We start from the raw sequence: 23,939 nt of genomic DNA on the forward strand, positions 1-23,939 counted from the left end.
TGTATCACTGCGGTTTTGATTTGCATATCTCTAAGTATTAATATTGAGAATCTTTTCATGTCCTCATTGACCATTTGTGTATCTTCCTTAATAAAATCTCTATTTTAGTCCTTTGTCCATTTTTTTATTGGGATTTTGGATTTTTGCTGTTTTTGATTTGTAGTGTTCTTCATGTATTCTGGAAATTAATCTCTTAACAGATATATGATTTGCAGAAATTTTCCCTATGTCATAGTTTGCCTTTTTACATTCTTGATAATGGCCTTTGATATATAAAAGTTTTTAATTTTCACGAAGTCCAATTTATCCCTTTTTTGTTGCCTATGCTTTTATAGTTATAACTAATAAATCATTCTGAAATTCAATGTCATGAAGCTTTTTCCTTATGTTTTCTTCTAAGTGTTTGGTAGTCTTCACTCTTCCATTTAAGTCTTTGATACACTGTGGGTTCATTTTTTTATATATGGTGTGAGGTAAAGGTTCAACTCATACTTGTCCATGGATAGCCAGCTTTCCCAGTATCACATGTTAAAAAGACTGTCCTTTCCCCATGGAATGGTCTTGGCACTCTTGACAAAAATCATTTGGCCATATATGCAAGCATTCTTTCTCTATTCTATGACATTAGTTTCTATGTCCTCTTTTATGCCAGTGCCACACTCTTGATTACTGTAGCTTTGCAGTAGATGCTGAAATCTGAAAGTATGAGTCCTCCAGCTTCCTTTTTCCTTTTCAAGATTGAAGTTTTTAACTCCATCCTAGACATGCTGCACTCAGATATTTTTGAAGGTTTTGGGATGTGAGAAATGCTCATTGCTATTTTCTATGGCTTTAGAACTTTTCACCATTTCATAGTTGCATCTTTTACTCGGTGTCTTAGTTGTGGCAGCCATGAATGGCCTCCATGGCAGGGACTTGACTGACAGAGGGCTCAGGTCAGGACATTCCAAATTCACCTTATATATGATAAGTCTAACATGTTCATACGAATTTATATATGATAAAATTGGCATTTATATTACATATGTGAATTTTATATATAAATGGCCTAGTATTTTAGGTTACCTTTTTTATATATATGGAAATATGTATATATTTTAGATGGTTGTATATTATATGCTTTTAGGTTATTATATATTGTATATAGATAAATATATAGAGATAAATATGTATATGCTTTTTCCATATGTATACATAGAAAAAGAGGTAACACATAAAACACTAGGAGGCTGTGGCCACAGCACATGGGACACAGCACAGAGGACAGTGAGTGACACACACTTGGAGAAATAGGAGATTTGGCCATGGGAGTTCTGCATGGGAGGGAAGGGGCAGTGACAAAAAGTGTGTATTTATAGAGAGGATAAGACTACCAGACACCATATATATATAATGTCAATTTTATTATGTATAAATGTCGTGGTGTTTTATGTGTTACCTCTTTTTCCATATACATATATGGAAATGTGTATATGTTTTACATTATTATACATTTTATATTATTATATATTTTGTTATTAAATATTAAATATAAGTAAGTATATGGAAATATATATATATTTCCTATACACACAAAAAAGAGGTAACACATAAAACACTAGGACATAGTTGCTGCCTACATGAGGGAGAGAGAGAAAAAAGCTAAGTGCAAAAAAATCAAGCCTGGTATGTTAGTTGATGCCCACTGAGATGCATCCAAGATGGGATTAGACATGCAAGATAATTTATTAGGAAAAATGTCTGTGAGGGAAAGTGGGGCAGGCATGAAAAAAGTCTGGGAGAGCCTTGGGACCACTATGCAAATCTGATTCCTCTAAGGAGAAAGAGAAAGAAGATTTAGCTTCAGTTCAAAGAAAGCATGGCAAGGCTGACAGGGAGTCCTACCACCAGTCACCCAAGAGAGTAAAACAGAGTCTCACAGAACTGGGCTTGCTTTCATATCCCTGCTGGGAGCTTCAGGAAAGTGAGGACTCTATGGAAAGTAGGTTGTCAATTTGGAATGCACTGATCTGGGCCTTCTGTCAATCAAGTCAATTGATTATTAATCAATTATTAGCTGGGAGTATAATAATTACCTAGGAAAATTTTTCAACATACATAAGCCTATTCTCTCTCAGCCCTATTCATTAATGGGCTCCACCAAGAACTCAGTAATCCTCTTGAGAAACACAAGCCGCCATGGACACCTGACAGAGTCTTACTCATGCCTACCACAACTGAGACACTGAGAAAAAGATGCAACCATGAAAGGGTAGAAAGTTCTAATGACACAGAAAATAGCAGTCAGCCTTTCTCACATCATAAAGCCTTCAAAAATATCTGAGTGCAGTATGGTCAGGATGAAATTGACAGAAGACTGATCACTAACCTAGAAACACGTTGAGAGAGAAAAAAAACTGCAAGAATATAGTTGGCTAGTCATCTACCAGGAACCCTCCCACAAAATTAATGTAATCCCTGAAGGAAGAAGTAGAAACTACTTCATACTTAGTGATGGTTCCTAAGGTACCACACTGTAAAATAACATCACCTTTATTCCTTCTTTTCTTTTCTTTCCATGACAGATACTTCGGTACAAGGAAGTTCTCCTGGCCTTTCAGGTAGAGTCACTGTCGGCATCATGATTGGAGTACTGGCCAGTGTGGCTCTGATATAGCAGCCCTGGTGTAGTTTATTTCAGGAAGACTGGCAGATATGATGGCCTTTCCTTTTGTCCTGTTTCCTGCAGGGCTGACTGCCATGCATGGGAGAGAGAAAGGACTTCTTTGCCTGTATCTGGGACTGGATCTCCTCCTCCTCCCACTGAACTCCTGCTTCTCAGCACTTATTCCTGCAGGTCTCTTCTCCCCTGTTCTTCATGCTCCCTGTACCTCACTGTCTCCTACAAATGATTATCCTCAACCTCTGCTCATTTGTTTCCCAGATTCAATACCTTATAAAACCCTCTTGATCCTTTTTTTTTAACATCTCTCACTTGTGTCATTCTCTCCATTCCCACAACCTCAACAACTGCTAGAGGTACTGCTTGACTTATCTCCAGGCTTTGAAATCTTCTTTGTGTATGACTGCCTTATTACCTTCCTAAATTCTACTTAACTCGCCTATTCAAAAATCTTCAGGGATCTACTCTTGCCTATTTGATAAGTTCACATTTCTTCTCTTTACTAATTTTTATTGCTTCAATTCCCTCTATTCCCTAGTGTAATTCCTCCATTCTAATTAAATCTGTCTTTCTACACATCCCTTCCCCTCCACCTGATATACACATAGAATGCTTAGTTCCAATGCTATGGCTAAAAACAGGGTGATCTCCCATCTACCATCTGCAGTACGGGCTTACCCATACCCTTCATCACAAGCAACCTCTGACCTCCCGGAGAATGATGACTCTAGCATTAATGTGTAAATATGAGACTCAGAACACAACCTACATGTGATTGAGAACCTTTTCCTGATGACCAACTCATATGTTCATGAAAGATACAGAAATGAAGAAGGCAAGGTTTCTACCCCAAGGAACATAAAGCCTAAGATAGATGATAAGACCCGAAAAACACAAGCAACATGGAAAAGTCACTTTATTTGATATGTAAAATTATACAAAAAGCATTTACAAATCATAAGTGGTAAAGGATTTTAAACCTTCTCTATGGTATATTTATGGATATGTTAATGATATGATTGTTCCAGAAATTGTATGAGATTCCTAGAAATTAAAAATGTTATCAGCCATAATGTCACATACCACAGAAGTAACTAACTTTTTATGTCCTGTGTTATCGTAATGAATTCTTATGAGAGTTTTAACCATAGTCATTTAAAATCTTTGTCATTCACAGACGTCGTTTTTATTCTTTCTCAAAGCATTTCCAATCAGCTACAGTCCAAAATTGCTTCCTTTTCAAGGTGATTCATGGAAAAGATGCTGACAAGTACTCCTTAATAGAAGTTTCTGATAACTTCAAGATTATACCACTGGACTGTCTAAGAACTTCCAAAACTTTAACAAACAGGCTGATATCTTCATAAAATTCCCAGCCTAGACCAAACAGGAAAAACATTGATTTCATTGAAATAATTGATAATAATGAGGGTAATGTTTTTATGACTTTTTTTTGAAAATTTGCTGATTCGTTAATTGGTTTGTTTTCTAGATTTATGGAATTTTTTTCTTTTAATCTATCTATAGCTTATAGCAGCTCAATAAACTATACTTCTGGGAATGATAATTGAAACATTTACTTTTGCTCTCTAAATGACTGCCCCAGAATTGGGCAACTATTCATGAGTATTGATATGTTTATGATAATACACATATTTGAACAAGTACAGTAACTGTCTGCTCTCTTTGTAACAGGACATATTTGAAATCATTGGTTATATTACCAAGGCTTTGACTGGGATGTTATATTTAAGAATACAGATAGAATGAACCAATATGAACTGCAGGCAAAGTCTGAAGTCAGACTTGGTTTGGCTTCCTATTCTCAAGAGTTTTGTAAAAGTTTAATCTGAGATTTCTTATAAAAACTTAGAGCCAAGAAAATTTTAAAAGACAGTCCACATGGTCCACTGCTACTCTTGCTGCACTTATGTAAAGAATCAGACCACATTTGAAGAAACTCAACCCATTTTGCAAACAAACTTATTCTACTGAAATTACCATTGGTAAAACTAGAGATGCCCATAGAGAGAAAAATTATGTGGAAAATAAAAATTGAAGTACACCTGTTATGAGATTGCAGCCCTGTTCATTGTTTCTGTGTTTCTATTATCCACCTGTAGACTGGACATTACCCTGAATTCTACCAGTTCCTCCAATTCCATTTTCTCCCATGGAATCATTAAGAGCAAGACCCACTCTGTTCCAGAAGCCCTATAAGCTGGAGGTGGACAACTCAACGTAAATTTCATGGGAAAATCCTTGGACCTGAAGTGTGAGCCACTCAGAGCTCACCAAAATGTTCGACACCATAACAAAAGATGCTCAAACTGTAAACCAGGACAACAAGTTGATGACTTCACACTGTGGACACGTTTTCCCAAGATGTCAGAACAAGACTCCCCATCATGATGAGGCTCTCACCCCTCTTAACTGTCCTTGCTCATGCCGCCTCTTTTACTTGGCGGGATAATGCAGTCATTAGAATTTCACATGTAGTAGCTTCTGAGGGTAACAACAGAGTGTCAGATATGTCATCTCAACCTCAAAATTTACATAACATCTCAGGGGAAATGTGGCTCTCTCCACCTTGCATACAGGGCTCCCAATAGAAATGAACACAGAGATATTGCCTGTGTGTTTGCAGAGAAGATGGTTTCTATAAAGAGGTAGGAAAGCTGAAATCATAGTAGAATCCCCTTTAAATGCACATTGTGTGGATGGCTGTCGCTGTTTCCTAAGAGATACATTGTAAAACGTGACAGTAATACTGATTCTAGCAGAATAAAACATGTACCACATTTGCTAATACTGTTCTCTTAAAATAATTTTAAAAGAATGGGGTGGGCCCTCCCATGTGTCCAGGCCAAGTCTCTGAACAGAATCCTCCATCTGAGATAACAATGCATAAGAAGATGACATGGACTTGGTCCTGATATACAGATATCCCTCTATACCCTTCTGCTGCTGCAGGGCAGTACCAGCCCAGGGCCCAAATCTTCAGCTACAGAGCTGAGAGAGAACAGGGGACACCCAGCATGCCTTACCTTCTTCCAGTCCACTGCAGTGGCTACCGGCATGGCCCATTTACCCCTGAGGACACCCATCTGCTGACCCATAGTTTCTAAGAGTCAGACTTTCCTGGCTTCTCTCAGCCCCAGCTACTTTCACTCTGCCGAACCCTTCTTCTCCCCACAGGTGTCATTGCCTTAGCAGACACTTCTTTCAGCTGCAGCTAACAGGTAAGCCAAGACCCAGACCCCAGAGGATAGACAAGGATTTCAAAACCTACTGTGTCCAACGGAGATGCCCACTTGTGGGCAGCAAGCCACCCAGGTGCCGAGGCAACAGACCGAGGGCACGAGCTGTTCCAGTATAATAAAATATAAAAGAACAATAGTTATACCAGATATAGATCTTAGATATGATTATATACGAATATCAATCATTAGTTGGTAGCAATTACTCTTTATTTCAATATTATAATAATCCTCGCTCTATAATCATAACCTAGGAAAAGCCAGGCCATACAGAGATAGGAGCTGAGGAGACATAGTGAGAAGTGACCAGAAGACAAGAGTGCGAGCCTTCTGTTATGCCCAGACAGGGCCACTAGAGGGCTCCTTCGTCTAGCGGTAACGCCAGCGTCTGGGAAGACGCCGGTTGCGAGGTGGATCCTGATCTACCGGTAGCCTCAATGTCAAGGAAGAACACCCCGCTACTTAGCAGACCAGGAAAGGGAGTCTCCCTTTCCCCGGAGGAGTTTAGAGAAGACTCTACTCCTCCACCTCTTGTGGAGGGCGTGACATTAGTCAGGTCGACCCATAGTTATCCGGAGGCCTAACCATCTCCCTGTGATGCTGTGCTTCAGTGGTCACACTCCTAGTCCACCTTCATGTTCCATCCTGTACACCTGACTCTGCCGTTTAGTTAGCAGTAGCAAATTAGTGAAAGTACAAAAAGTCCCTAATAAGCAGAAATAATGGTGTAAGCTCTCTCTTTCTCCTCTTGCTCTCTGCCTCGGCTGCCAGGCAGGGAAGGGCACCCTGTCCAGTGGACATGTGACCCACTTGACCTTACCTATCACTGGAGATGGCTCACACTCCTTATCCTGCCCCTTTGTCTTCTATCCAATAAATATCAGAGCAGCCTGGCATTCGGGGCCACTACCAGTCTCTGCATCTGGGTGGTAGTCCTCCCCCAGGCCCAGCTGTCTTTTCTTTTATCTCTTTGTCTTGTGTCTTTATTTCTACAATCTCTTGTCTCCGCACACAGGGAGAAAAACCTACCGGCACTGTGGGGCTGGTCCCTACACCTACTGTACAGAGACAAAGAAGTAGAGATGTATACAACTCGCCCAACAACACTGTATCCCAAAACAGTGTCCTCTCTGCCCCTCATCGTGGAAATCACTCTCTCTCACCAGGTGGGCAGGTGCTTCCCGGGTCTCACAATTCTTCCACAAGAGGCAATGCACACTTTCACATAGCACTTCAGCAAATAAAGTGGTGAGAGTTTACCTACTTAGATAAAGCTTCATAAAAGGTTCTCCCAAATTTCCCCCTGAAGAAGACAGAAAAGGCTTTCCCAATTGTGAAACATTGGCCTTCCCACCTTTCAAAAAAGTACCCCTGAATAGCCAACACAATCTTGCCAAAATACACTGTAGGACTTGAACTTTCTTATTTGAAATCTCACAAAGGAGTACAATTATTAAAACAGAAGCTGCTGGCAAAAGAATGGACATAAAGACAAATGGGATAGAATAGAGAGTCTAGAAATAAACCCTCACACTTATGGTCAATTACTCTTTGAAGGGGGTGTCAAGACAATTTAGTGGAGAAACAATTCTCCTTTCAAATGATAGTGCAGAAACAACTAGATACCCACATGCAAAACAGTGAATTTAGATAACTCTGCCTCCCACCATATCAAACAATTCTCTAAGAAATTGATCGGTGAGTTAAATATAAGGCCTAGAACCATAAAAATATCTTAAGATAGATATAGAGGTAAATATTAATGACCTCAAATGTGCAATGGATTCTTAGATATGATACAAAAGCATGACAAACAAGAAAAAAAGATAAATTGGGCTTTATCAAGATGTGAGCATTTTGTGCATCAAAGGAAATTACAAGAAAATAATTAATAGACACAAAATGAGAGAATATTTGCAAACCACATATAGGCAGTTTTCATGTCCAGATAATATAAAGAACTAGCTACAACTCAATAACAAAACGGCAAACAATCCAATTTATAAATGGGCAAAACACTCAAATAGACATTTCTTCAAAGAAGATATACAAATAGGAAGGACATGAAAAGATACTCAACACCATTAGTCATTAGGAAAATACAAAGTCAAAGCTGCAATGAGACCACATAACACCTACAAAACTGGCTACCATTCTTTTAAAATGTTAAATAACAAGTAGCAGCCTTATGTAGAATTTGGAATCCTCATACACTGCTGGTGAGAATATGAAAAGGTACAGCCATTAGGAGAAAGAATTTTGGTGTTCCTCAAAAAGCTAATCATAGAATTCTCATTTGAAACAACATCTATTCCTAGGTATATAACCAAAGAATTAAATGCAGGGACTCAAACAGGTACTTCTTTGGGAATGCTGATTGCAGCATTATTCACAAAAGATAAAATATGAAAATAATCCAAGTGCTCATCAACACATGAATAAATAAATATGGTGACACATACAACAGAATGTTCATCTGCCATAAAGAGGAATGAAGCTCTGACACCCGCTGGAACATGCATGGACTTTGGAAACATTATGCTAAGTGAAATATGTCAGACACAAAATAACATAATTGTATAATTCCATTTATATGAAACATCAAAAATAGGCAAATTCATAGAGACACAGGAGAGATTATCAAGGCCTAGGGTGGAACATACAGGGAGTTATTGTTTAAAAGATACAGAGTTTCAGTTTAAAATGATAAAAATTTACTAGGCAATTTATCACTGTGTATGTGGTTAATTTCACTTGATTGTGCATTTTAAAATGGTTAAAATAGCACATTATTCACAGAACTGTGAAAAAACATATTTCTATTATTTAATTCACCCAGGCTAAGGTGTCTGTTATGGCAGCTGAAGCCCATGAATGTATCATCTGACCCAGTGTTTCAATGAAAGGCATCAGTTTTTCAATCAAGTTAGCTGGAAGCTCCTGTCCCCGGTAGAACCAGAGGCCCCAAAACGAGAGCTCCAGCAGGGGCTCAGCCAGCACACGTCCTACAGGGCAGCCTCAATGTCACCCCCTGGATGGCATGTGAGGCCACAACGATACAACCACAGTGTGAAAGTGTAAGTATTTTTACTACTTACAGACACTAGGGAGCACTCGGCACACCTGGAGACCACAGACACGGAGGTCAGTGAGCCCAGGCAGGGAGGAGAGAAGAGACCGGTAAGCCAATGGCTTTATTAAGTCCGGGGTGTTATCTGACAGGTTTCCAGCAGGGAGCTTTAATGGATGTGTTCAAAGCAACCAGCAAACACTGGGACCAGGAGCTCACGCTGCGACTGAGAGGTGGTCACTTTAAATGTGAGGGCGAATGTCAGAATGGTCAGTTTAAAGAAAGCAGCTGGAGAGAGGGGAGCCCAGCACACCAAGCAGGAGAGATGCCTCTAAGATTTTATCTCTGGCCACCAACTGGAGCCATTTGAACCAGATACAGTATTGAAAACTGCCATGGTGATGAAGCCCTGCTTCTGATTTGAGGCAAATAAACTTACACCTTAAAAAATGAATGCCAAGGCAACATGACACTATGAGGATCATGACATCCACGGACACCAGCAGGGTGTGGTACTGTGCCCTGGAGTCACAATCCTGGGTTCTGGTCCCTGGGAGTGAGAAAATGAAAATGACTTGTGCCTGCCCCCCTGACATTGATCTTCCCACCCTGCTGCTCCCTATTCTGCTCCCAAGCCCATGTGCAGTGCTCAGCCCCAGACGTCACTGTCCCCAGGGTATAAACAGTGCCGCCTACTGCACACAAACACAAACTCACAGAAGGTGACAAAAGTCTCCGTTTGGGACATCTGATTGTGAAAGAGGGAGAACAGTGAACGTAGAGCCACAGAGACTGGGACTCACGGGGCTGGAAAGTGATGAAGCTGTAATGTAACATATGTGTGACCTCCTGTGAAGTGTGCAGATGCATGTGGAATAAAACATGCAGCCTGGGCTGGGATTGGGGCCGTTCACACTTCTCTCCCTGTCCACCAGAGGGCGACAGAGTCCCTCCAAGCCTGGAGCCTTCCCAGGGGATGCCAACATCCCTCAGCAGAACCCACAGCCCAGCAGTGCCCACCCTCACCAGGGTCACTTCCGCCCAAGTCCTGAGCATCCTCCGTGCTCCCCACATGGACTCTGTCAGCTCCTCCCTGACCTGGCGGCCGCCAACCTAACACCACTCCCTCTGCAGGTAGCTCCTGCCCCACACACCTGCTCCTTCCCTGGCCCCAGCTAAAGGCATCTCCCAGGGCAGCGCTGGTACACAAGATGCCACACTAGGCTCTTTCCCTTCGTGACCTCCCTCCAACCTCATCAACTCTTTCTGTCACTGCTCCCTAAATACCCGCCCCTGCTCCATCTGTCCTGTTGTCTGGGGATCCCAGGCAAAGCCTAGAGCTGACACAGAACAGTGGCTGCCTGAGGGCCCACAGCCTCCCGGGGAATCAGCCAGGCACCCTGTGACCTGCCTGCCCGCTGCACCCTCGGGGGCTCAGAGCACGTGTGATGGTCACACACAGCCACCATCCGAGATGTGGCCACCTACCCCCAGCTGTCCCTGGGGAAGACAGACCTCTCCTGTGTGCTTGCGGGGAGAAGGGGGGTGTTATTGCTCTTTGGTCCCAGAACACAACTCACCCCCACCCGCCCTCTCAGGTGTGAGCAACGTCCCTCCAGACAGGCTCTCTGGCCACTGCCTGTTCCTCCACTGCAGACAGCAGCTTGGCCACATCAAAACCCTCAGGACAGACCCCAGGGTATGTCAGCACATAAAAGCCTGAGCCCATCATGGCCACGGAGTAAGCCGGGATGAATCTCTCCAGCTCTGAACCCCTGCTCTGTCCCAGGCTCCCCGTCCTGTGTCTCAATGAGCCATGTCCCACGGGGTTCCTGGGTAACTCCCCACTTCCTCCTGCACCACCACGGGGAAGGTGTGGTGACCACAGGACAATCAGCTGGGCAGAGAAGAGAGGACCTCAAAGATGGTCAGCAAGAACCTGAGAAACCCTGAGCTCCAGCTCAGCCACCACACCCCAGTGACCTATACAGTGACCGAGAACTGTCCCTTTGACTATGAGACTCACAGCCCCCACTGAGCAACCAGCACAGGCCTCTCCTCCCAAGAGGCATGAGAGATTCACCCTGCACACCTCCAGGAAGGACAGTTTCCTCTGGGACACCCAGGCCCTGAATGTCCATCTTTGGAAGCTGCAGCCAAGCTAGACACGATTACAGAAAGGAAAGGTCCCTCTCACCAGGCAACACACAGCTCACCCACAGCACAATGGTGCGTCACTGTGACAGGGACCTGGTGCAGCTGCAGCCTCCTGCACTGAAGGGGAGAGCCAGATGGGGATGAAAGAGGGCAAAGGGCGTGAATGTGCACCCCAACCCAGAGCCATGGGGACAGCAGGTGGCTGAGGACCAGGACTGTGCTTGCCCAACCGGCAGGGTATGTGTGTGACTTTGGGGGTCTGTGTGTCTCTTCTGTGTGTGTGTGTGTCTTTGTGTGTCTGTGTGTGTGTCTGCACAAAGTGTCTGTTGAGGTTTGCTGAAAGAATCACTGCTGAAACAGGTAGAGGCCTCCACAATTCCCAGGGACCTGAAACACAGACAAAAGGAAAAACAGAAGGAGGGACAAGGAGACAGGACTGAGAGAGGAGGGGACAGAGAGGTGTCCTGGGCCTGACCCCGCCCATGAGCTTGAGAAGTGCTCCTGCCCCGGGAAGAGGCTCAGCACAGAAGGAGGAAGGACAGCACAGCTGACAGCCGTGCTCAGGAAGCTTCTGGATCCTAGGCTCATCTCCAGAGGAGAACACGCAGGCAGCAGAGACCATGGGGCTCCTCTCAGCCCCTCCTTGCACACAGCGCATCACGTGGAAGGGGCTCCTGCTCACAGGTGAGGAGAGAACTTCCTGGGAGAGGACAGGAGGAGGAAGCAGAGTCACTGGATGGGGTCTCCTGGAGAGGATGGGGTTCTAAAAAATAAAGGAAGCCAGCACTTTGGGAGGCTGAGGTGGGTGGATCATGAGATCAGGAGTTCAAGATCAGTCTGGCCAACACAGTGAAGCCCTGTCTCTACTAAAAATTCAAAAAATTAACCAGGTATGGTGGTGTGCTCCTGTAATCCTAGCTACTCGGGAGGCTGAGGCAGGAGAATCACGTGAACCCGGGAGGCAGAAGTTGCAGAGAGCCGAGATAGCGCCACTGCACGCCAGCCTGGGCGACAGTACGAGACTCCTTCTCAGAAAAAAAAAAAAAAAAAAAAGAAAACAAAAAAGAAAAAAAAGGAAAGAAGGCTCTGTTGGAGCCTCGATAGGGGAAAATACACCAGAGAGGGACAGGGGTCAAAACAGGAAAGCCACATTGAACCGGAATTGGTAAGAGGTAGGAAAATCTTAAGTGTTCTGTTTTCCTGATTAATCATCAGGGGCCACCACATTTTGAAAAATGATAATAATAACTATATCAGATGACACTTCAAATAAAAATATAAACAGGGCATGAAACACTGTCCTCAGCAAAAAACCTCAACATTTGGGGGAATAAAAGAAATCACCCAAGGTGTGGAGGGCCCTGAGAACTCTCACATCTACAGGAGTCTGCAGCCTGTTACAGGCACTGGGGTGCAACCAAGATCACAAAAGTCCCTGTCCTCACGGAGCTCACGCTGTCATGGGGAGGAAGACAGACATGCAAAGAGATCTAGAATGTGAGGTCAGGTGTTGACAAGAACCCTGGAGGGAGCAGAGCAGGGAAAGGTCAGAAAGGGAAGACCCAGGGTCTCTGAAGGAGGTGTCAGGAAAGAAGTCTAAGGATACCCTGATGTGAGCAGGACCTGGGGGCAGTGTGGAGGGGGCCAGCAGAACCCTGGGGAAGAGGATTCCAAACAGAAAAATGCCAAGGTCAGAAGTGTTGAAGGAATGGGGGTCATGCTGCTGACACTGACCTAGTAGGACTGTAGGACACACACACATACACACACACAAACATACATGCCCCTTTGGTGTGTGTGTGTGTTTGTGTGTGTGTGTGTGTCTTCAAGGCTGAGGATGGAAGAGACCTTCTCAGGACCCAGGGCCCCATCTTTTCACCCCAATACATAGGTTTCAATATTAACTGATGCTCTCTCCACCTCCTAGCATCACTTTTACACATCTGGAATGCACCCACCACTGCCCAAGTCACGATTGAAGCCCATCCACCCAAACTTTCTGAGGGGAAGGATGTTCTTCTACTTGTCCACAATTTGCCCAAGAATCTTGCTGGCTACATCTGGTACAAAGGGCAAATGACGGACCTCCAGCATTACATTACATCATATCTAGTACACAATCATAAAATTATACCTGGGCCTGAATACACTGGACGAGAAACAGTATATTCCAATGCATCCCTGCTGATCGAGGATGTCACACGGGAGGACGCAGGATCCTACACCTTACAAATCATAAAGCCAGGTGATGGGATTAGAGGAGCAACTGGACATTTCACCGTCACCTTATACCGTGAGTGATTCCACATGATCCCTGGGTGTTGGGGGGCAGGGGCCATTTCTACTTCACACACACAGGATTGTCAGGCTTGGACTATGCCTGTGTCCCTCTCTGCATTATGTCCCATGCTGGGGTTTGGGCATTTAGTACAGGACACACACAGAGAAGACAAATTTCAACAGATCAGAATTCCTTTCCCGCATCCAGACCCTGCAGACACTTGCTGCAGAGGAAGGACAGTCTGATGCGGGGACTCAGCTGCAGGAGATCAGTCTCAGCCAAGCACATCATGCCCTCTTCATAAATTTCACCCTGAGAAAGACCCTGGAGAACTGAGTAGAGCTAGGCCTCAGAGGCCCACTGAGATACTCTCAGAGAAGCTCAGCCCTAGAAGCCTCAACCCCAGAACCCTGTCCCAAAATCCTTACTCCAGAAAAAGCTGAGGAGAATGTGCCAGGGCTGGGTTGTGGCTTCTTGGGTAGGGCTCACTGGGACCAAGGATTTACCAGCTGTCTGAGGACTGTGTCTCCTGGAGCTGCTCACCAGCCAGGGCTCAGCCCTCAGAGCCTCATCTGGGCAAGGACAGAGCTTTCTTCACCTGAGGCTCAGAGTGGAGAGGACAGAAAGACAAGCTTTGTAAACCATCAGCCAACTGCCTTGGGAGGCTTAGGACAGTCCCTAGAAAGTCTAATGTCCCCAGAAGCAGAAACAGAAGAGAGAAGATGTACCTGGTAGCAGCTTGTCCACAGGGATCTGACCTAAAGGTGCTTTCTCATGGACGCAAATAAATAATAAATGCTGTTTGTGTGAACACCTCCACTGTGCCAAGCATTAGATCAGGTGACTGTGAATAATTTAAAATGTATTTACAGATAGCATGAAAAGCCACAGTCCATTTGCCATTTAGCTTATTTGACTGAGAGAAAACTGAGGCACAGGAAGGCACAGTCACTGAACCAGAGTCACACAAACACAAAGGGGAGATCAGGGTCACATGAGGTCTGTCTGCAGCCACAGGCCCATCTTCTCCTCCACCAGAAGTGAGGGCTTACTGGGTTCCAAGGACCCCATAGTGATTAATTGGCTCCAATCCTCTCTTCTTAGGCATCCAAACCTCAGAGGAGTGAGAGCAAATGGTCAGCTGATTAGTCTGTACCCCAGAACTAAATCACCTGCCTCAACCGTCAGAGTCAGTGCAAAAAACTGTCCAGGCCTCCCCCTCAGATCTTCACCCCATCCCTGAACCTGAAATCCTGTGTTTCCCAAAGTGTCCATGTCACTGTTATGAGAGGATCAAGGAGAGGACCTTGTTTTCTTTCCCCACTCACACCCTGCACCAGCACAGGCCCAGCGAGAGACACACACTCAGGAGCTCTCACATAACAAATGAAGGAATTGAATGAAGAATCGAACGATCCAAAACCTCTTTAGAGACAGGATCTTGGATGCAGAATCCTACGAGGTACTAGCCACACCTGTCCCTTGTCCTTCAGAGGCTGACACCCATGTTTCATCCCCCCACTACATCCTGGCCCTAAAGCCACCCCACCTCATGTAACTGTGAAGCTCTTTGGCCACCAGAGGGTTCTCAGGGCTCCTTGGTCCTGGACTGTGGAACTGGGGGCACCTGGTCCCTGGGGTCTCTGAAGTCAGTGTAGCCCCACTGCTCACTGCCATGGTGTCTCTGCCTCTCTCTCCTTCTCTGTGTCCCTCATCTTCCTCCCACTTCATTCTGACTGGCAAGCCCTGTCCTGCACAGCTTCTTCCTCCACCCCTAGGCCTTCCGCAGACACTCCCTCTAAATAGGCTGGCTGTTCTGTTCCCTTCCCTCTAACACTGTGGCCTGGCCCACCTCCCAGGAAATAGGAAAGGTGCAGAAATCACTGGAGTTGCCACTCCTGCCAGGCTTCATCTCGAGCCAATGTCCCCAGGTCACTAAGAGAATGACCTGCCACTGTATTCCCATCCAGGGCTCTTTCCCTTTGTGAGGCTGACCTGTGGACAAGACCATGGAACAGGGATAGGCCATTCCTCCATCCACTCTTATAATTGCCAGACAACTTCTTCTGGCCTCCTGCAAAAAAAAAAAAATTATCAAAATGGTGATTTGTAGTCAAGAAAGATTTTAATGACTCCAAGTCTGCCAAACAGGAGGACGGAGGTTTATTATTCCTCAAATCAGCCTCCCCGGTGGATCAGGGGTTCGAGATTTTCAAGGATAGTTTCAGGGGCACAGGACTAAAAAATGAGTACTGCTCATTGTTTGGTGATGGAATCATGCGGGTGGAGGGAAATGATCTGTTTGTGCTTGAATCCGCCTCTAGGTAAGGACCACATGACTGGCTGAGTCATTAGTCATAGGTATGGATGAGGTCAGCCGGTGGCAGGAGTACAAAAAAATGAGAAACATCTCAAAAGACCAATCTCATGTTCTAAAATAGTGATGTTATCTACAGCAGCAATTAGTTATAAATTTTGTAAACTCTGGCCAAGTGACATTTGAGCAGTCAGGGATTATAGAAACTGTGCCTACATTTTAGCAGAATTCAGTTCCCTCCTATCATCTTAACCTCATGGTCTTTCACTAGTTTTACAAAGGCAGTCCCTGGGCAAAGTAAGGGTGTTAGTTTTATCGAGGAACTATTCTCATTCTTGCTTCAAGGTTAAACCATAAACTAAATTCCTCCCAAGGTTAGCCTGGCCTATGCCCAGGAATGAGTGAGGACAGCCAGCCTGAGACTAGATGCCAGATGGAGTCAGCCATGCTAGTTTGCTGTCACTGTTGTAATCTTTGCACTGACTCACCAAGGTGTCAGAGGCTGGACAGGCCTGCAGTCCCCAAAGCCCATGGGCTCATTTCACCCATTTCACTCATGACTCCATCCTCAACCTGCTATGGAGCTCACATTCTCTGCTCACTCCCTAGAGATTTCTGGCTTCCTGTCAGGCATATAACAAGCGTGAAATTTGTCACTCGGTTCTAACACTAAGTAAAAAGCTGAACAAACTCAAAAGTCAACAACTCTTTAAAATCCCTCAGAGATGGCTGGGCACAATGGCTCAGACCTATAATCCCAGCACTTTGGGAGGCCGAAGCAGGCACAAGGTCAGGAGATAGAGACCATCCAGGCTAACATGGTGAAACCCTGTCTCTACTAAAAATACAAAAAATTAGCCGGGCATGGTGGCGGGGGCCTGTAGTCCCAGCCACTTGGGAGGCCTAGGCAGGAGAATGGCGTAAACCCAGAAGGCAGAGCTTGCAGTGAGCTGAGATCATGCCACTGCACTCCAGCCTGGGCGACAGAGTGAGACTCTGTCTCAGAAAAAAAAAAAATGCTGTTAGAGAAATGAAGAATGCTTTTGATGCTTACTGGTAGACTGCACACAGCTGAGGAAAGAATCCCTAGCTTGAGGATGTGTCAATAGAAACTTCCAAAACTGAAACAGGAAAGTTCAAATAGAGTGGGGAAAAAAAAGTGGAACAACATATTCAACTTCATATTTAATATTTTGTTTTGACAATAGCAATTTTTAAATTTTGTAGTTGTGGGACAACTACAAAGGCTGTAAAATACATGTAATGGGAATACTGGTAGTTTGGGGGTCTAGTTGGAGGTGGCCAGATGGACGCTATCTGATGGTTTTACTGCCTGTGCCACATACAACTGTTTCCTCATGATGATGCCATTTTCATAAGTTGGAGTTCTTCGTGTGGGGAGACACACGAGCCATTTGCATCTCACTTAGACTCTTCCTAATTCACACAAACTTACACTCTAGTGGTGTTTCCTGAGCTTAAGAGAAAATGAAGAAAGCATTTCACATACCTGTTTTGGGGTCCTCCCCATTTCTCCTAACTCTGCACATAAATTAGAAGCAGGGAGTTCTTTCTATATTTACTAACATAACACACATCTCTTCTTTTAATTTGGCATCATTCCTCCCTTTATGTAATTGACACACGGGCCGGTTCTTTCCTTTTAACGGGACTCTCTCTACTTAAGGAGTTGCTAATTTCAAATCACCTTTGGCATCTTTCTTTGACCATAATGTGATCCTGCTGGAATTCACGGCACATCTAAACCTTATTTTGGTCTCAAGAGAAATACTACTACCAGCAATTGATCTTAGATGTTTGAACCATCAGTAAAAATTTCCACTTATGAAAACATTTTAATGTTTCCTCCAAATTTTTTGTTTTTACTAGAGTCAGAACATAACATGAGATCTAAACTCCTGACAACATTTTATGGGAAAATTCCAGTATTAAAAATTGAGCATCCCAAATCCAGAAATCCAAAATCTGAAATGCTCCAAAACTCAATACTTCTCACCACTGATGTGATGCCAAAAAGATGCTCAATTAACACTTAAGGAAGTCGGTGCTTCTCCCACATAAAGCAGGCAGCCTCACAATCTCTGAGCCCTCAGATTGCCATGCATCTGTCTTGTAACACACACACCTGCCATGGGCTTTTAAGGACTTGGGTGGGCTGAGAGGTGGGAAATGCCAACTCTGATTGAAAAGCACCTTTGGAGGAATCAAAGGTGCCACACAGGTCAATCTTCTCTCTGTTTTCTGAACAGTGGACGCTCCCAAGCCCTCCATCTCCAGCAGCAATTTAAACCCCAGGGAGGCCATGGAGGCTGTGACCCTAACCTGTGATTCTGAGACTCCGGATGCAAGCTACCTGTGGTGGATGAATGGTCAGAGCCTCCCTATGACTTACAGGTTGAAGCTGTCCAAAACCAACAGGACCCTCATTCTATTTGGTGTCACAAAGGATATTGCAGGACCCTATGAATGTGAAATACGGAACGCAGTGAGTGCCAGCCGCAGTGACCCAGTCACTCTGAATCTCCTCCGTGAGTATCTTCTGTTCCTCTGGGAGCCAGGCTGCCATCCCAAATACACATGGCCAGAGGCCAGGCCTCTCAGTCCCTCTCAGGTCCAAGTACAGAGACATTTATCCCTGGACATCAAAGCTGGCCATGACTTTCTGCCACAGGCAAACCAGAGTAGGCCTAGGCTTGGTCAACAATAGGAGAAAAGAGTCTGCTCCTGTCATGGGAGACTCAGGGTCCACAGCTTGTGATAGGAGAAACAGGTGAATGTCTCAGGCTCCAGATCAGTGAACACAGCCGGGATTTGGCTGGGACTTCAGTGTTGCAACTTGGCTCACAGGGTCACTGTGGCCCTACCACAGACCAGGAGTTTCCCTTCCCTCTGACAATATCACCTGTGAATTTATTCTCCTTGCTCCAGATGGCCTGGATGCCCCCACCATTTCTTCCTCATACATCTATTACCATACAGGGGAAGTCCCCAAGCTCTCCTGCCTCACAGACTTTCACCCACTGGCAGAGCATTCTTGGCTGATTGATGGGAAGTTCCAGCAATCAGCACAAGTGTTCTTTATCCCCCAAATCACTAAAACATACAGCAGGGTCTATGTCTGTTTCATCCATAACTAGCCACTGGTAGAACAAATCTCATAATCAAGAGGATCATAGTCCCTGGTAAGTGGATCCCTGGAGCATTGGCAATATGTTTTCCAGTGAAGTCTATCTAGCTATCAAGGAAGAGCCACCAGCCCTATACAAAGGGAGAGGGAAAATCAAAAACCCAGGACAGGGAATACGTTTCTGCTCCAAAACCACCAGCTTTTGCCTTTCCCCTTCACTCTTTCTAGATCATTCTTTAGACTGTACACTAACAATGAACAATCTCAAAGGAAATTAAGGAAGGAATTTCAATTCACATTAACATCAAAAGGAATAAAATATTTTGGAAAAAGGTTAACCAAAAAGGTCAATGATTATACCCTGAAAACTACAAAACATTGCTGAAAGAAATTAAAGATGATATCAATATATGGAAAGACATTTCATTTTCATGGATTGGAAGAATCAATATTGTTAGAAAGACAATACGACCCAAAGTGAGTTGCAGATTCAGTGCAACCCCTACCAGAATCCCAGTAACATTTTTTGCAGAATTAGAAAACTCTGTCCTAAATCTGACCTGACAGGCTCTTATTAATGACTGCCACAACAGAAACACTGAGAAAAAGACGCAACCATGAAAAGATGGAAAGTTCTGATGACATAGAAAATAGCAATCAGCCTTTCTCGCATCCCAAAGCCTTCAAAAATATACCAGTGCAGCATGGCCAGTACGAAACTGCCCGAAAACTAATCCTGATAAGAGAAAACAAAAGGGCAAGAATATATTTGGATTATCACCTCCCACTTTTGCCTACTAATCTGATGCAGAAAAGAAATGCTCACTGAAGTATTTTAGATGTTGAATCTTTCAGATTTGGGATGCTAAACCAGTAAGTATATTACAAATATTTCAGAATCAAAAAATGTCAGAAATCCAAAACACTTTTTGTCCTAAGTCTTATGCAGAAGAAATACTCAATCTGTGTGAACTATAGGCATCAAGCTGTACAGCAGATCTCTAGAACCTCCCCACCTTGCATAACTGAAACTGCACAGCCATGAACAACTTCTGATTCTCCCCACTCCCAGCTCCTGACAACCAGCAGTCTCTTCTCATATTCACTCTGGAATCCACTTACATGACGTCCCTAGAGTAGCCGAACCCGTGGAATCAGAGAGTAGAATGTCCAATGAAAGAAAATATTTGCAAAACTTCTCTCCAAATTTGTCTCATATCCATCAAACACACATGGTCCATTAGGACCAGATTTCCAGCAGTTCACTCCCACCCTTTCCACTAGTCAGTTCTGCATTTGCAAATGTCCACATGCATTTCTGGAAAGATTCACATGGTCCTCACCTGCTCTCTGCAGAAGGAGAGGAAACCTAAACAACCCAGGACAGGGAATATGGTTCTGCTCCAAAGCCACCAGCTCTTGCCTGCCCCCTTCACTCTTTCTAGATCATTCCTTGCACTCTGCTCTATCTTTAGAGGTCACTGGTACAAGTAAGTCATCATGAAACACTTGCAAAAAACTGCCCCACCTTGTGCCTCCACTGCCTGATGACTGAACTGACCTCCAGGCTTGACTCTGGTCTCCCCTGTGTTATTTCTGCTGAAACATCCAGTCCCAGGCCAGGCTGCTCAGTATCTTCAGGGTTTCAGGACAATGGGAAGTCCCATTATTACTCATCTCTAGAATGTCCTTGGAAATGGAAGCTGCAGAGAAATCACATCTAGGGGGGCTAAGTAGGATGGAATTTGGAAGGGGCCCAGCAGTTGCACATTCCAGGTCAGGAACTCAAGGAGAGCCAGCCAGTCAACTGATGAGGGAGGGACTGGGTGCGGTACCAGGGGCTGTGACTCCCACTGACATGTCTGTCCATGACCCAACACTGCTGCTCAATTGACACTTGAGAAAGTCTGTGCTTCCCTAAGACAGAGCAGGCTACCTCACAGTCTTTGAGCCCTTAGACCATCATGCATCTGTCTTCTGACACACGCACCAGCTATCGGATTTCAAGGACTTGGGTGGACTGAGAGGTGGGAGATGCCAACTGTGATTAAAGGATGCCGGTGGAGGAATCAAAGGTGCCACACAGGACAATCTTCTCTTTTCCACACAGCGAAGCTGCCCAAGCCCAACATCATCATCAACACCTTAAACCCCTGGGAGAATAAGGATGTCTTAGCCTTCATCTGTGAACCTAAGAGTGAGAACTACACCTACATGTGGTGGCTAAATGGTCAGAGCCTCCCGGTCAGTCCCAGGGTAAAGCAACCCATTGAAAACAGGATCCTCATTCTACCCAGGGTCACGAGAAATGAAACAGGACCCTATCAATGTGAAATACGGGACCAATATGGTGGCATCCACAGTAACCCAGTCACCCTGAATGTCCTCTGTGAGTATCTTTTGTTCCTCTGTGGGACAGGACACAAGCTTAAATCCAAACGACCAGAGGCCAGGCCTCTCAGTCTCTCTCCGGTCCAAGTATAGACACCTTTACTTCTGGACATCCGAGCTGGCCATGACTCCCTGCCCTGGGAAAACCTGGGTAGTCACAGCCTTAACCAAGAATATAAGGGGAGGGGACGCTCTTGTCATGGGAGACTTGGGGCTCACAGCTTGTGATGGGAGAAACAGGTGAATACCTCCGGCTTTGGCTCAGTGAACATAGAGGGGGTTTGGCTGGGATTTCAGGGTTTGTCTTGGCTCAGAGGGTCACTGTGTCCCTTTAAGAGACCAGGAGCATCCCCTTCCCTCAGATGACATCACCTGTGGCCTTTATTCTCTTTGCTTCAGATGGTCCAGACCTCCCCAGCATTTATCCTTCATTCGCCTATTACCGTTCAGGAGAAAACCTCTCCTTGTCCTGCTTCGCGGACTCTAACCCACCGGCACAGTATTCTTGGACAATTAATGGGAAGTTTCTGCTATCAGGACAAAATCTCTCTATCCCCCAAATTACTACAAAGCATAGCGGGCTCTATGCTTGCTCTGTTCGTAACTCAGCCACTGGCATGGAAAGCTCTAGATCCGTAACAGTCAACGTCTCTGGTAAGTGGATCCCAGCATCCTTGGCAATAGTGTTTTAGGTGGAGTCTATCTGGCTTTCAGAGAAGAGTCAGGAAATCATTTTTATTCCCAGCCTGTATCCCATGGGCACGAGCAAATCCCAAATTCTCCTCCTGAACCCTCCCAATTTGTCTCTACAGACTCTCTTCTCCTTGTTTTTCTGTTATCTCATGGCTGACCTTGTGTCTGGCCTGAGAAACGTAGGGAGGGGGCTTTATCAGCCCTGAGCCCTATGTGGTAAAACAGGCTTCACAGAGGGACAAGAAGGAGAGTCCTCAAGATCAAGTTGCTTCTCGCTGTCACCAACACATCCCCTTCTGCCACGTCTTTGTTTTCTTGTACCTATTCCATGAGCTACAAGGAACATCTGAGGCTTTGAAACAAGCTCACACTTTTCCCCCAAATGAGAGGAGGAAGCCCCTTGGGTGAGGGAGGAGCAGCTCAGACACTGCTTCCTGCTCTGCTCCGGGCTCCTCTGGTGACTGGCCCTGCCTGACTCCAACTGGGGTGGGACCAGCATGTGTGGAGAAAGAGCCCTGGTGGCCTGTCCTGAATTTGGCTAAATCGAGCTGCCAGTTGAAGCCAAGGCTCCCCCGGGCCAGGCCGCAGGGAAATAAGAAGAGAAGGAGCCTCAGGGCAGACTCCTGAGCTGCGTCCTGGCTCTGAAGTCACCGGCTGTATGAGGCTGTGGGCACAACACGTGGGACACAGCACGGAGGACAGTGACTGATGCAGTGCTGGAGAAATAGGGAGATTCACCCCTGGGGCTCTGAATGGCAGGAAACGGGCATTCCCAAAAAGTGTGTAATTACAGAGAGGGTAAGACTACCAGACACTTTATATATATAAGACTTACAATTAATTATTTCTAAGTGTGCAATTTAGTGTTGTGTAACCATCACAGTATCCAATTCCAGAACTTTTTCCTCTTACCATATTAAACCTCTGTACCCAATAAACAGTAACTCTCACTCCTTCTCCCCCTAACCCTTAGCACTTACCATTCTACTTTCTGTCTCTATGTAACTGGCTATTCTAACTATCTTTTATAAATGGAATTATATAATAATCCTTTTGTGTCTGGCTTATTTCAGTTAGCATAATATCTTCAAGATTCATCCATTTTGCACGCTGTATTGGAATTTTATTCCTTGTTAAGGTTGAATAACATTTCAATGTATAGATACACCTCATTTGCCTACCCACATATGTTTCAAAGGACTTTTCAGTTGTTTCCTTTTTTAGCTATTGTGAGTAATGCTTCTCTGAACATCAGTGTACAAATATTTGTTCACATTTCTTTCTATTCTATGGGGAGTATGTACAGAAGTGGAATTGCTGGATCAAATGGTAATTTATTGTTTAATCTTTTGAGAAACAGCCACAGCACTTTTTCCAGTAGCTATAACATTTCCCGTTCCCATCAGCAATGCACTAGAGATACAATTTTTCCATCTACTTGAAAACACCTGTTGTTTTTTGTTGCTGCCATTGTTGTTGTTTATCAAAGCCATCCTAAAGTGTGTGAATTTTAAATGCACTGACCTGGGCCTTCTGTCAATCAGGTCCCTGCCATGGAGACCTGGCAGGGTCTCATTCATGGCTGCCACAATACAGACACTGAGAAAAAGATGCAACCATTAAAAGGTGCAAAGGTGGAAGTTCTAATGACATAGAAAATAGCAATCAGCCTTTCTCATCTCCGAAAGCCTTCCAAAATATCTGAGTGCAGTACGGAATTGACAGAGGACTGATCACCAACCTAGAATCACGGTGAGAGGGAAAAAAAAAACCGCAAGAATATAATCATCTCCCATCAATTTTCCAACAGAAACAACGTAGTCCTTGAAGAAACAATTCTAGAGTACCTCATGTTACATGCTTGTTCCTGAGGCTCCCCCATGTAAAATAACATCACCTTCATTCTTTCTTTTCTTTTCTTTCCATGACAGCTCCTTCAGGAACAGGATGTCTTCCTGGC

The 23,939-nt window shown here is 44.7% G+C and overlaps 3 protein-coding genes across 4 annotated transcripts in view; 2 read left to right on the forward strand and 1 right to left on the reverse strand.

Moving 5' to 3' along the window:
- Positions 1-5,471, forward strand: part of LOC116480620 (pregnancy-specific beta-1-glycoprotein 4-like) — a 111,401-nt gene extending 105,930 nt beyond the window's left edge. The window contains exon 5 of the mRNA XM_032172784.2: positions 4,786-5,471. Coding sequence (XP_032028675.1) covers positions 4,786-4,802 — 17 coding nt within the window. The 3' untranslated portion in view covers positions 4,803-5,471. The remainder of the gene's footprint in view (positions 1-4,785) is intronic.
- The window catches only part of LOC116480610 (carcinoembryonic antigen-related cell adhesion molecule 1-like), a 1,172,951-nt gene that overhangs the window by 176,829 nt on the left and 972,183 nt on the right, over positions 1-23,939 (reverse strand).
- LOC116480621 (pregnancy-specific beta-1-glycoprotein 4-like) lies at positions 11,770-21,978 on the forward strand. Of its 2 annotated transcripts, XM_032172785.2 has the most exons (5): positions 11,770-11,833; positions 13,077-13,442; positions 18,018-18,296; positions 21,006-21,284; positions 21,686-21,978. In XM_032172785.2, exons 1-5 carry the CDS (start codon positions 11,770-11,772, stop codon positions 21,976-21,978), a joined length of 1,281 nt encoding a protein of 426 aa, XP_032028676.1. The 2 variants fall into 2 exon arrangements, with proteins under 2 accessions (XP_032028676.1, XP_032028677.1); XM_032172786.2 differs by lacking the exons at positions 21,006-21,284; positions 21,686-21,978 and adding an exon at positions 18,697-18,905.

The sequence above is a fragment of the Hylobates moloch genome, unplaced genomic scaffold, assembly GCF_009828535.3.
Source record: "Hylobates moloch isolate HMO894 unplaced genomic scaffold, HMol_V3 SCAFFOLD_13, whole genome shotgun sequence".
NCBI lineage: Eukaryota > Metazoa > Chordata > Mammalia > Primates > Hylobatidae > Hylobates > Hylobates moloch.